The sequence below is a fragment of the Camelina sativa genome, chromosome 13 (assembly GCF_030686135.1).
Source record: "Camelina sativa cultivar CO46 ecotype springtype chromosome 13, ASM3068613v1".
NCBI lineage: Eukaryota > Viridiplantae > Streptophyta > Magnoliopsida > Brassicales > Brassicaceae > Camelina > Camelina sativa.
In genome coordinates, this window is record NC_141892.1 from 8149171 (window position 1) to 8162310 (window position 13140).

At 38.5% G+C, this 13140-nt stretch overlaps 3 protein-coding genes and 1 pseudogene across 4 annotated transcripts; 2 read left to right on the forward strand and 2 right to left on the reverse strand.

Annotated features, from left to right (window-relative positions):
* The first annotated feature begins 677 nt into the window (after positions 1-677).
* On the forward strand, positions 678-2859 carry LOC104736047 (tubulin alpha-5 chain). The gene is made up of 5 exons (XM_010455960.3): positions 678-1063; positions 1161-1375; positions 1454-1653; positions 1743-2251; positions 2344-2859. Exons 1-5 carry the CDS (start codon positions 951-953, stop codon positions 2657-2659), a joined length of 1353 nt encoding a protein of 450 aa, XP_010454262.1. The 5' UTR covers positions 678-950; the 3' UTR covers positions 2660-2859.
* LOC104736046 (ethylene-responsive transcription factor RAP2-11 pseudogene) lies at positions 2849-3887 on the reverse strand (annotated as a pseudogene). The gene has a single exon (XR_015578506.1). The product of XR_015578506.1 is annotated as an ethylene-responsive transcription factor RAP2-11 pseudogene (transcript).
* Positions 3888-4345: 458 nt separating this feature from the next.
* On the forward strand, positions 4346-5001 carry LOC104738060 (uncharacterized). The gene has a single exon (XM_010458298.2). The coding sequence runs from the start codon at positions 4385-4387 to the stop codon at positions 4709-4711; it is 327 nt and encodes a 108-aa protein (XP_010456600.1). The 5' UTR covers positions 4346-4384; the 3' UTR covers positions 4712-5001.
* Positions 5002-5957: 956 nt separating this feature from the next.
* On the reverse strand, positions 5958-12516 carry LOC104736048 (uncharacterized). Its single transcript, XM_010455962.3, has 19 exons — positions 11017-12516; positions 10621-10824; positions 10440-10544; positions 10267-10332; positions 10024-10188; positions 9842-9916; positions 9597-9751; positions 9201-9336; positions 9045-9114; positions 8830-8957; positions 8684-8740; positions 8123-8308; positions 7946-8038; positions 7524-7609; positions 7306-7439; positions 7084-7220; positions 6898-6989; positions 6741-6807; positions 5958-6644 (listed from the first exon to the last, which is right to left on the reverse strand). The coding sequence occupies exons 1-19, from the start codon at positions 12247-12249 to the stop codon at positions 6483-6485; spliced, it is 3351 nt and encodes a 1116-aa protein (XP_010454264.2). The 5' UTR covers positions 12250-12516; the 3' UTR covers positions 5958-6482.
* Positions 12517-13140: the final 624 nt, after the last annotated feature.

Here is a 13140-nt window from a genome sequence, read left to right on the forward strand (position 1 = left end):
TATGTTTTATATCTATATACGTAATTATAAACATTTATATGTTGTTAATATAACTTAAATAAATGTATTTTTTTACCGTTGTTTATAAATTTTTTATTTTTATAACATATATTTTAATATAATTATATATATATATAATGTTTTATGTTGTAAACGCCTAAACCGCCTAAAAACCGTCTAGGTCCCGACTAAGTGTTCTAGACGCTAGGCGTTGGGTCACCGCCCAGATACCGCCTAGCGCTTTCTTGAACATTGGATTTAATATGATTTGTTCTTTCCCCATCGCTCAAATCATTCACTGTAACTCAGCTCGCACTAGTTAAAAAAAAACTTGAAACCTTGAATTCAAATTTTACAAGTCAAGAATTGCTATAAATTATTTATTTTAATTTTAATAACAAAGAAGAAAAAAAAACATTTAAAAGAGAATTAAAATCATAGTACACTACAACATGGACAACCTTACAGCCAGAATGACAAAATTCAGTTTGGCGCTTACGCAAAATAAAAATATCTTACAAATAGAAATTGATTAAACCAATAGAGTTAAACCACTAAACCCGATCTATTTCGGTTAAGCTATTTTTTTGTTTCCACCTCAAAACAGTCATAACGATAACACCAAAAAAAAAACCGGTAAGCAACTAAACCGGATCAAAATTACAAAAAGGAAAAAAGGAGATCGAGATCCAGATCGAATCTCACGTATTTTGTCGATGCCAAAGTCCCTCAAGGGGGCAGGCTGTCACAACTTGGCGGACCCCCAAACTAAATTATCAAATCCCATTCAATAAATAATCATTTTTTCCCTCAAATTTCATCCGAAACAACAAAAAAATAATAAAAATCCAAGATCTCGCTCCCTCCCTCACCGCCTTCAAAATTTCTCCGGCCGTCGAAGAAGAGGATCATCGCTCTCGGAATTTAGGGTTTACTTCTGCTGAGCGAAGATGAGGGAGATCATAAGCATTCATATCGGACAAGCTGGGATCCAGGTCGGGAACTCGTGCTGGGAGCTTTACTGTCTCGAACATGGGATCCAGCCTGATGGCATGATGCCCAGGTATTTTATAAACCCTAATTTCGTTCGTTTCTGCTCTGTTTCCGTTGTAATCGGAAAGGTTTTTTGAGAGACGAAGAATGTTTTTGATTATTTGTAGTGATACTACAGTTGGTGTCGCGCACGATGCTTTCAACACTTTCTTTAGCGAGACCGGTGCTGGGAAGCATGTTCCTAGGGCTGTCTTCGTTGATCTTGAGCCTACTGTCATTGATGAAGTTCGTACTGGTACTTACCGCCAGCTTTTCCACCCGGAGCAGCTCATTTCTGGTAAAGAAGATGCTGCTAACAACTTCGCCAGAGGCCATTACACTGGTGAGAAATCCATTTCCTTCTTGTGTTAATTTGTTAGGGCTCTTTTTGGATGGTGCTTAATTTCTTATATGATTGCAGTTGGAAAGGAGATTGTGGACCTTTGCCTTGACCGTGTGAGGAAATTAGCGGACAACTGTACTGGCTTGCAAGGGTTTTTGGTGTTCAATGCTGTTGGTGGCGGTACTGGTTCCGGATTGGGTTCTCTGTTGTTAGAGCGTTTGTCTGTAGACTATGGAAAGAAGTCTAAACTTGGATTCACCATTTACCCTTCTCCTCAGGTACCTTTTGGGAAAGAGCTCTCTTTACATTACATGTTTCTTTGATGGATGAGTCTTGGTTTTTGAATGCATTTCCCCTGTGATCTCAGGTTTCTACTGCTGTTGTAGAGCCTTACAACAGTGTGCTTTCAACGCATTCCCTACTTGAACACACCGATGTTGCTGTCCTCTTGGATAATGAAGCCATCTATGATATTTGCCGCAGATCCCTTGATATTGAGAGGCCAACCTACACCAACTTGAACAGGTTGATATCTCAGATCATATCATCCTTGACAACGTCGCTGAGGTTTGATGGAGCTATCAATGTCGATATCACTGAGTTCCAGACCAATCTTGTCCCATATCCCCGTATCCATTTCATGTTGTCATCCTATGCACCTGTCATCTCAGCCGCAAAAGCATACCATGAGCAGCTATCAGTCCCTGAGATCACTAATGCCGTGTTTGAGCCAGCTAGCATGATGGCTAAGTGTGACCCCAGGCACGGAAAATACATGGCCTGTTGTTTGATGTACCGTGGAGATGTTGTTCCTAAAGATGTGAATGCTGCTGTTGGTACCATCAAGACTAAGAGAACCGTTCAGTTTGTTGACTGGTATGATCTTGAAATGGAACAAGTTGCTATTGTTTCTAGTTTCATGTTGTTTTTTTTATAAACAATTACTTGACCTTTGTTCTGTTTTGCAGGTGCCCCACCGGTTTCAAATGTGGAATCAACTACCAGCCTCCAACTGTTGTTCCGGGAGGTGACCTCGCTAAGGTCCAGAGAGCTGTATGTATGATCAGCAACAACACTGCAGTGGCCGAGGTGTTTTCACGGATCGATCACAAGTTTGATCTCATGTATGCCAAGAGGGCATTTGTGCACTGGTATGTGGGTGAGGGAATGGAAGAAGGTGAATTCTCTGAGGCACGTGAAGACTTGGCTGCATTGGAGAAAGATTACGAAGAGGTGGGTGCTGAAGGTGGAGACGAGGAAGAGGATGAAGGTGAAGACTACTGACACCTTTTCTCAAGATATTTGCAACCGAAACAGTTTTTTCGTTTATCTGTTATCTCTTTTGATTCTTGTTGATTTCTACTACTACTACATGTTTGTCTTAATCCTGTACAATATTCGTTCAAACTTCATGTTTTATCTCGGTTCGATAACATTTTCATTGGTGGAGCGACCATTGGGGAAGATCCCGAGTTCATTTTCAAGCTTTTAATTTGTTTGTACCAAACCTTCTTCATTCTCTTCTTACAATGTCCATTTTTTACTTTAGGTACAATCTTGTCTATTGGGACATTGTAGAGATGTGTTCTACTTTACATTCATGATCCAAAAATTACATGAATTAGTCAGGAAAAGTAAAGTGGAATCATGTAGGGCAGAAGAGTTGGGAGAGTGAAGGGAGATCCCAAATGGGATCGGTAGGATCGAAGATTGCATATTCGGCATTCATGCTGTCATAGTAACTGTTAGGTCCATTCATTGCATATAGGGATGCTGATATCTGTCTTTCGATTTCAGCAAGACCCAAATGTTGATCGGTTGAGTTGTGGTCGTTGAGATGTCCATGTGTTTCTTCCCCTCCCTGAGCCATAGGGACCAGATGGTTCAATCCAGAGACAAGGGGCCACGAGTAAGGATGCTGGTGACCGTTGGTTTCTGGTAGCCCAATGACTGATGATTCCGGGCGGTACACATCATTGAGTGGCATTACCGTGGTGGTGGTGGTGGTTGTGGTGAGACTAGTAGCAGCCGAAGTGTAGTCGATGTTACATTCCGCAAAAGAAGAAACGGGTTTGTGTTGCTGTTGTTGCTGCTGTTTCATGCTCTGCTTCTGGTGAAGGAGGTTTCTGATCTTCAAGGACAATTGTGAGTTGTTTGGAAAATGGTTAGCGAAATTGGTGCGTGTATTGGAGCCACGTAAGAGACAGGCGGCTTCATCGTAGGCTCGAGCTGCTTCTTCTGCAGTCTCAAAGGTTCCGAGCCACATCCGTATCTTTTGCGTCGTGTCTTTGATCTCTGCCACCCATTTCCCTGAAGGTCTTTGCCTAACTCCCACGAACTTCGTCTTGTTGCCTTTGCTCTTCTCTTTTGCTTTCTGCTTTTGAGGTTGTTGACGTTCCATTTTTTTTTTTTTGTGTATGAATCTGTCTGTAGACGTTGAAAATACGTACTTATAGGGATGCATAGGTTAAGTTTTTGGTTATGTGTGTTGGTATACTTTTGGGGTCAAGTCTTAGTGGGTGCCTCGTCTTCATGAATATTTGTTCTTGTTATTTTAGTGATGATGATGATGCATACAGTAAATGATTTTTATATAACTGTTTGGTTTTTGGGTATTCCTGAGAAACATTCAGAGGTTTTATGTGGGTTCCATGTATTATTGGCGTGCTTACCATTTTCTAGTTTTCTTAATATAAAAAATGTGCAAAAGACAAGTACAGTATGATGTGTTTGTTTCTTGGCATGGGATGGGGAATATTTAATTCAACAATGAACAAACCATAGCATCTGAAGACTTAATTAAGCTTAATGTTTAGAGGGAGGCCTCAATGATAGAAGGAGATATCTAAAATGCCAATTAAGCCGACCAATATATATACTTTTACAAAATTATGTATGATATTGACAAAATCTTCAAGTTAGTGGGAAACCTCTACTCCAAGAGAGATGACAATAAATGTCTATATAAATGATTCTTAACATTAAGAAGACAAATACTAACCTGAAAAAATGGTGTCTCAAAGATTGTCCTTCACCCTACTGTTTCTCTTCGCAACCTTAATCACAGTTGCTAAAGGAAACACTAACAGAAAGCTATTGTCATTTTACAATTATTCTCCTCCTCCATCCCCGGTCTATCGTCATCCTGTGGCTCCTCCTACTCCAGTTTATCGACCTCCGGTTACTCTTCCTCCTCCTACTCCGGTTGCTCTTCCTCCTCCTAAACCTCCCGTCGCATCCTACTACTACAAGAGATCTCCACCGCCTCCACGCCCTAGATATGGAAGAGTGAATCCACCACCTCCTCCCGCCAAACCATGGTGGTGGTTCTTGTAGCGGTAAGAAGCCATGCAAGCGACTCAAGAGTCAGGAGAAGACACTAACTGTCTACTTTTTTTGTAAATGTATATATAAATTTACTGATGAGTTTGCCTGAAAACATTAAAAGTGCATTTGTGTTGTCTTAACTTTGTTAGTTTTGACTGTCTCTCAGTTTACCGGAATTTATTCTTCTTCTTGAATCGCTTTTTCGTGGTTTGTAGTGCGACTGATTTGCTTATCCTTTATATATCTATTGTATTGATTCGTTTTACAAATTCTTTTAAAATAATTTATTACATACACCACTTTTGAGTTACATCAAAACATTTTGCACATGTAACCGTTATTTAACTTTAGTAATGTTTCACATTACATGGCATATTATCCTTTAACAATAACAACTACGACAATCTCTAATGGGACTATGTTAGCAAATATTTAGATATAAAAAGATAAAAATAAATTAAAAATGGTTGATAAACTAAGAAATTTGAGGGACAATTCTTACAAGCACGTACTGTGAATGGGTATTGTTTTAGTGTGTAAAAGAAAAAAAACTTGCTCTTTATTTTATATATTCTTCATCACTCAATAGTATGTTCTTGTCGATTTGTAGAGAAAGTTATGCCATTACAGTAACTAATTTGAATTGGATTTTACAAGACTGTAAGTTACTATCTAAAGACTTTTAGAAATGAGGGATTAGATAGATTTATGTAACAACTCTTCTGCGACCTAGTTTTGTGATTGCTGTGAATTGAAAGGATGTTTGAGAGTTAGACTAAAAATGGTTTTGGTTTGTTTGAGTGTTGCTTGTATAAAAAATAATTAGTTTAGAAATTTAGTTAGAACTTTATTATTGGGGAAAAAAATTTATATTTTTTTCAATTTTGTTTTTTGTAATTAAAATATTGCTAACAAACTTGTTAAAAAATTTGCATTGGAGATGGTCTAACAAGTAAAGATGACAAACCAAAACCATTTTTAGTAATTAAAATATTGCTAACTAGTATTTTTCCCACCAGGGTTCAAAAAGCTTTTATGTTACTTTATTGTTGAAAGAAAATTGCAGAATAAATAACATATGGTACAAACTACAAAGACACAGATGAGATAGATTATAGATGTGAAGATGTGATGTTGTGGGGTCCCAACATTTCGTACGGACCCCTCGTGGCCGGCGCACCAATTCATCCTGACACACAACTTAAAACGACCAAGCTTAGCTGCTTACTTGCTGTCTGCCAGCGAAATCATAAAATTAAAACAAGACATTTTTTTTATTAAGGAAAGACCAAGAGTATCCAAAAGAGTACAAAATCAACAATGGCAATGTGAGAAAAGAATCATTCTTCCAAAATTCTCACTTGCATACAAAAAAAAAAAAAGAAAAAAAGAGAACTTAAAAAAACAAATCTTTCTGTTTTTCTTCTTTCTCGTATAAGCACCAAAACTTCATCTTCTCTCAAACCCAAACCAACACCGACACCAACCAAACATGTGTATTTGGGGAATCATACCAAATTTTCCCCCAATGACACTCTTTTCACTAACACTTTCATCCTTCCCTCCTAATATACACTTCCTATCGTCAAGATAGAAATTTTCATTTTGTAACTTTTGAAGGATGGACCTATCATCATCCCTCTCGAAAAAAGAATTGATGAAAAATGCAAAAGAAGAGAAAAGCTTTTTAAACACATAAATGCAAAACTGACGACGCTTTGTAGTGAAGACAGAGCTCACAAGACTGTAGATGAACAAAGAGACTGGATTGGAGTGATTTTTAGGAGGAAAGCATGGATTGGAGGGCAAGCTGCTGCTCCGGTTTCAGTGTTGACCATGTTGATGCCAATGCCGATGGCGGCAGTGTCTGTTGAAGTTGCCTTAATATATTAATCATACGACCTGCTGTCTCTTCTGTCACCACATTTGTCCCTGTAAGCACCTGGCCGCCAATAGACACATTGATTTCTCTATTAGTACGATAAATGCAAAAGATCCAGGATTGAAAACTGTCCATGAAAAGCGTAACTAAACAAACCTCGGCAAATATTAATAAGATTTTCGGAAGATACTGGTTATTGGGGCCTAAAATGTCCACATCTTGCCTGCAAGTTTATCATCAACCAAGGGCGTTTTAGAACAAGGAATGAGAAAAGAAAATAAGAGGTAAGTAACTTAGAATCCACATTACTTACCTCTCAACCATTGAGCATAGCTGTTCATGAACCAATTTGGCTTCAATGACATCATTACTTATAGGCAAACAGTTCAACCACGCAGGAAGTACCTATGAAAATCAAAACAAGGTAACTTGTGAATCATTGGAAGCAACCACATATGTATTAGTGCCATCGCGAAACCTTGCAAGTATCATAAGCTACCTGAGAGGAATCGATACTGTCACGGTGAAATTGGCAGATCTTTCCCACTGCGGACACAGCATTATCATATACCATTGCATTGTCAGATTGCCGAGCATTTGGGTGCTGTATCACAACATTTAATCTTGACAGAGCCTCTGTTGAAACAAAAACAACGGTTATTTAACTGCAAAATATGGATCAAACCCCCAAAAACTACCAGCAGGCAAAAGAATACCATACCTCCAACAAGAGGCTTGAATACAGATCCACCAAACTCAGCACAAACACCAAGCCCATACACGGCAGCCTGTCGAACTTCTGGGCTCTCATCATTGCAAGCTTCCAGTACAAATGGAAGATAGGTATCATAATATCTGTCCAGCGAATATAAGGTAGACACCACATAAGAACGCTGAAAACTGATAATGTACAATGATCCAGTGAATGTATATCCTTACTTAAAGGCAGCATCACGGCATTGTTCAGCTACATCATCAAATATGCATATAGCAATCCTTCTCTCTTCAGCTGTTTTATCCCTTCCCTGAATTAAACAAATACACATCCGAAAACTAATAATCAATAGCAAAACAGAAAACCTAAGGCGAACCAAGACTAATATTGTACCAGAGCCATGGCAACAGCCACATATTTAGAAACTATATTCACCTGAACCGGAGGGCCAAAAATTTCTCAACTTTTAACTAAATACTACACTATATTAATTCAGTTATATATGTTAGGTACAAGCTTCTGGAAATAACAAAAACCACCTACACTGACAAAACAAAAGCAAAAGATACTCTTGAATATAGAAATTCTCCACTTAGTATCACCCAGCACCTAAAATAGAAGACTTTAAGTGATGAGGACAACTTACCCACATAGGAGTTAAGTAAGAGGATAATTCATCGAAGAATGGCAGGAATGAGGCTTTGAATGTCTTAACCAGTGTTCCCAATATTTCACCGACCTATATTTCAAAAACGAAAAATTTAATAAGAACAATGAAAACAGTATACTTCCATTTAATAAGAGGGGATCACAAAAAACTAACTTGATCAAAAATTTCTTCCTCTTGCTCATTTTCCTCTTTAATAAGCTCTCCCTCTTCAGCGTCAAAGTCTTCCGCATTGGCCCTCTCTCCCCTCTCTCGCTTCCTACTAGAGCTTGCTGTCATAACTTGCTTTATCTCATCAACTATGGATCTTATTTTCCCTTCATCCAAAAGATTTCCGGAGATCTGGAATACAATCACAGGTTATAAGATACCATTTTTCCAATGTAGTCCTATGATTTACCCTACGACGGCACATAATTAAGACATCTTCAATATAAGCTCTATATCGTTTACTCTAAAACTAAGGAAAGGATGAAAGTAAGGACAGCTGAAATTGCAACATTATTCATCACTCTCTATACTCTATGCTCAGAAGGAATGAATAAGTGATGAAGTAGAGAAAACATAAAAAGCCAGTCTGGCTTTCCAAATACAAGCAACTACATATATGACCTAAATTAATAAGAAAACAGCATGCCTATCAGGGAAAGTACAGCATTGAAGAAGCACATAAAAAAGAAGGCCCAAGTTACACCAAATTTGCTGATAAAAATTTACCTGCAAGCATTCATTGATAGCTTCCAACATACTCACACAGATCTCTGTATCAGGTTCCTACATAAAATCCAGTCATCCACCCGATCAACATAGTGAATCAAAGTCAAAAAGAGAGAAAAAAAATAATAATAACAGAACACACTAACTTTATGCAAAGCTTCCAGCATGGCTGGAATAATGTAGTCAGAAAGCTGCTTCAAATAGGATAAATCGCGCCCATCAGATTTTCCTTTCTCTATAGCCAGCTTGGCTGAGCGCATTAGTTCCGGCATGGCTAGAGAGAGAAAATTATCCAATTTCTTAGAAACTTGTATTCTAATGAACAAAAAATAGATTATAGATGATATATTTTCTGATATACCTGACACAGCTGCTCTTCTAACTTCTTCGTGAAAATAGAATTTCAGTAAAGGGACCAATGTAGGTGCAACCTATAGTATAAAAATTCAGTCTACATGATGATCCCAACAACAATACTAAATATTGAGACAATTTGGAGTTATTTAACCACGCTAACCTGATCAATCCAAGGAAAAAATCCTTCTTTCAACTCATCGGCATAGCAACAAAGCATGTTGCAAGCCGTTGCCTTTTCCTCTAGAACACTTGTTTTGATCCCTATTCTTTTGTCTCCCAGGATAATGGTCTCCATGCTGCATCAATAGATGGAATTAGCAAAAACATTATGTATGTACATGTTATGTAAAACAAAACAAATATAATCTTAAAACATATCATTTCATTATATGGACAGTATCTGAGCATAGTTAAATATTTCAAGAAAAGAGAAATGCAGGAAAGCTGCACCTCCAACAACATAGAGAAGATTAGTTTTTCTATGCATCGGAATTACATAAAAGCAAGGTATAGAGATATGATAACAATCAGATGAAGTGTCAAGAAGAATGGAAACCTTTCATCATCAGAATCCTCTGCTTCATCTTCTGAATCAGCAGATGTAATTGTTACATCTGGCTTAAGCTGCGCTGACTGAAGCAAAGGAGGCATCACAACAGTCATGTACGGGAGGAAGTCTTGACCCAGACACTTGCAAAGCCTAGCCCATGCCTACGAAAATGTAAGGTAACTGTAAGCAAGCGATCTTACCTACTTAAGTTTATAAATAACATGGACACCTAGCATATTATAAGAATTCACCTGTAACATGTAACTTGTTATTGGATCGTCTGCCTCCATCTCAGACCCTTGCAAGGACATTAGCACTTCCATGACCTGGCATGGACATGTGAAATATTTTCATACGACAGTGAATAGGATTCCTGCATATAGCATCCGTTCTAATAGCAAGTAAAGTTTGATTTAACCCACGCATAGCCTACCTGCCTAGCATCATCCGTAAATCTGTCCTTTCCAACTGCCATTCCAACAAGACTAATGCACTCCATGGATTTGGCACGAAGCATCCTCTTAGATTTGTCAGTTGCATTCATCAAAATAGTTTTGAGATAAGGCATGACAGCATCATAATACTTTTGAAAGTGTTCCTACAAATTTAGATTATCTTAGATCAAGAGTTGCATGTAAGGAAAACAATAGGTGCTACACAACTTCTTTATAGATACCTGTGATGAATCAGCAACTGAAGCAAGAGCAGTTAAGGCTCCTTCTTGGACCATTTGTTTACCATTCTATACGAAGCACCATTATAATCCCAAGTCAATCATTTAAACTCAACAGAGTGTAAGATATATGCTCTTTTTTTGTTATTAGAAAACAAAGTACACAATGGACTTACTTGTAGTAGCACAAGCAACTTGCTCACTACTCCGTCTAAGTATGGTGCCAATATTTCAGGTGTACAATTTTCACTGAAGTTGAGTACTGCGGAAGCAGCATGAGCCTACATGCAAAGATCACAAGGTACTGCTTTAGGAAGTGTCAGAAGATTCTATTCTTAGAGAAACAAGGGATTTTACCTGCACTCGTGGATTCTGGAAGTCATCCATAGCGGCAGCAAGTGCGGGGAGCACTCTCTCATGATGTTGGTTTTGCAAATCTGGACCCAAATCCGTAGACAGTTGTCCAATCGCATTTATAGCAGCCCACCTTACTCGAGGATGAGGACTTTGAAACTGGCTCAAAACCATGGCCACCACTTGCTCTAGATTTTTAATCATTACCTATATCAAAGTTCAGGATATTAAATATCAGATAGAAAACCCCTTGTATGTGTTTTGGCAAGTCCTCCCAAGATAAATCAACTCAGAATCAATCTTTATCTAACATCTAACTGAAAGCAAAAAACAATGAAACAATAAAGGAAAAAAGTTACTTAAGACAGGTAATTCAACTGCTATCACTGAATATTATACCTTTGAGCAACCTTCAGCAATCTGAGCAAGTGCAATCAAAGAAGCATGGTGATTCTGCCATTCAGAGGCAGTCAAATAAGCAGAAAACTGCTGATATGCAACCGGAACAATGGTGTTTCCTCCCAAAGAAATTGCTAACCGATCCAAACACTCTTGACCCATGCTGTAGTTGCTCGTCTCGCCGGCATCTTCATCCTCAGTCTCAGCGCTGTACCAAGCAGGATCGTCCTCAATATCCTCGAGCATCTTCATAAGGACCGCAAACAACCTGTCGATGAACTGAGGGAGTTTCCTAACCATCCCTGGGGCACGCTCACGCGCCTCAGCCAGAGTAACCAAAAACTCAATGGCAAGATGACGCGTACTTTCCTCCAAGGAATCAGCCTCTGCGATCTGAAGCATCGAACTAACTATGTCGAGAAGCTGCCGTCTAAGGAACCGTGGCTCAGTGCCAGCCAATTCAATCAAAAGCTCAAGTGCCTCCTGCGCAGTTGCTTCGTTCCCGTTGTTGAGAGATTCGGTCAACGTCCTGATCATGGCAGGCAGAACATCTTGGAATCTATCTCTCTCCGTTGAGTTGGACAGACACTGAACGAAACTAATGACGGCGTTGAGAGCGGCGATTTTGACATCGGAGCTTGCAGAGTCGCTACTCAAACACTGGAGGAACACGTTGTGGAGATGCTTGATGTGAGGAGTCAGAGTCTCCCCAACGTACTGAGACAATTGCGCCAAGATTAAAAACGCCGATTCCTGCAATTTAGGGGAATCAGATTGAACACACTGGAAAACAAACGGAAGCAACTCCGGCCATCCATTCTCCGGTAAAATCCCCGATGCGAGTTCAGAGACTGTATCGCAAATCTTCTTAGAGATCGATTTGGCTTCCTCGCGCTGAATACAAGACAACATCGACGATTTGAGGGAGGATTGAGTGGAGAGGGAGAGACGCGGCCATAGATAAGCGTCGTCACGCGTTAACAGCTTCCGGAGAAGCACGGCGGACATGGCACGACCTTCGGGATGAGGAGAAAGCTGGAGAAGATGAGCTAGCTTCAAGGCGAGGGTATCGGGATTGCTTTGCTTAGCGAGATTGAATAAAGCCTCAGCGGAGGAACGTTGCTCGTTGGAAGAAGACATGAGGTGAGAGATTAGCGTCTCGAACGGCGCCGAATCGGAACCGAGGACCATCGCGAGTTGCGCCTGTTGAAGCTGGTTCGCCTCGGAAGCCATGGCAGGTGGCGGCGGGAAAAACTAGGGTTAAAAAGTGGCTAGAGAGAGAGAGAGAGGCGGAATAAGGAGAGGAGCGAAGAGGGATCAGGTTTGTGAAGAGATAATTATATTTCTTTTTTTTTCTTTTTTTTTTTTCTCCCAAGTATTCGTGATTTGAGGTGGAGTGGGCCGTGGCGACAATTAAATTAAGGGGAAAAAATAAAAGTAAGCAATGATATGTGATTAGCTGTATTTCTTTCAAGGGTGGATCAATTGATCACCAATGCCTGTTTTCTTTTTATGAATTCAAAAGTTAAGGTTTTCTATTATTTCCTATATTTGATAAATAAAAATACCTACTTTTAAGTAAATAAAAATGAGTTTTCTAATAATGCTTCCACGTTCCTTACTCCAACAAAAAAATGGTTGCCATTGGCTTCAATATGTACATCAAATGACCAAAATCTTATAACTTTTGTAAATAACTAAATTTTTATTATTTAATCTTGATATATATTTGATACGCGTGTTCAATTTTTTTTTTACTAAGTTTGATATTTGAATTAAATGTAAACGAAATGAATGAATATAATAATGATTGCTTTGATTTAAATTAATAAAATTTTATTATATATTGATTTATATATAAAAGGTATGTGAAAAGGTAAAAATCTTAATATTCACAAAAATTTTACTTACCCAAAAAAAAGATATATCCTATATGTATTTATATAATTTATTTCCACACAATATTATTTTGTATTTAAATAGTATTCAAACAAATTTTGAATCATGTTGGATCGGGTTTGCAAGGTGTATTTGTTATATGGTAAAAATGTACATTTTTATACTATATAGTATATTTATATTTAAATAAAACAATTGATATTACATTTAATGTTTTAGGTTTAA

What these genes read in the sequence shown, in the direction of transcription:
- LOC104736047 (XM_010455960.3), top strand. Translation starts at nt 951, where the DNA reads ATGAGGGAGATCATAAGCATTCATATCGGACAAGCTGGGATCCAGGTC. An exon ending in CCTGATGGCATGATGCCCAG is followed by an intron (nt 1,064 to 1,160) that starts GTATTTTATAAA and finishes GATTATTTGTAG; the next exon opens with TGATACTACAGTTGGTGTCG. An exon ending in CCATTTACCCTTCTCCTCAG is followed by an intron (nt 1,654 to 1,742) that starts GTACCTTTTGGG and finishes CTGTGATCTCAG; the next exon opens with GTTTCTACTGCTGTTGTAGA.
- LOC104738060 (XM_010458298.2), top strand. Translation starts at nt 4,385, where the DNA reads ATGGTGTCTCAAAGATTGTCCTTCACCCTACTGTTTCTCTTCGCAACC.
- LOC104736048 (XM_010455962.3), bottom strand. Translation starts at nt 12,249, where the DNA reads ATGGCTTCCGAGGCGAACCAGCTTCAACAGGCGCAACTCGCGATGGTC. An exon ending in TAACAAGTTACATGTTACAG is followed by an intron (nt 9,752 to 9,841) that starts GTGAATTCTTAT and finishes ACATTTTCGTAG; the next exon opens with GCATGGGCTAGGCTTTGCAA. An exon ending in GAGGATTCTGATGATGAAAG is followed by an intron (nt 9,337 to 9,596) that starts GTTTCCATTCTT and finishes CTATTGATGCAG; the next exon opens with CATGGAGACCATTATCCTGG.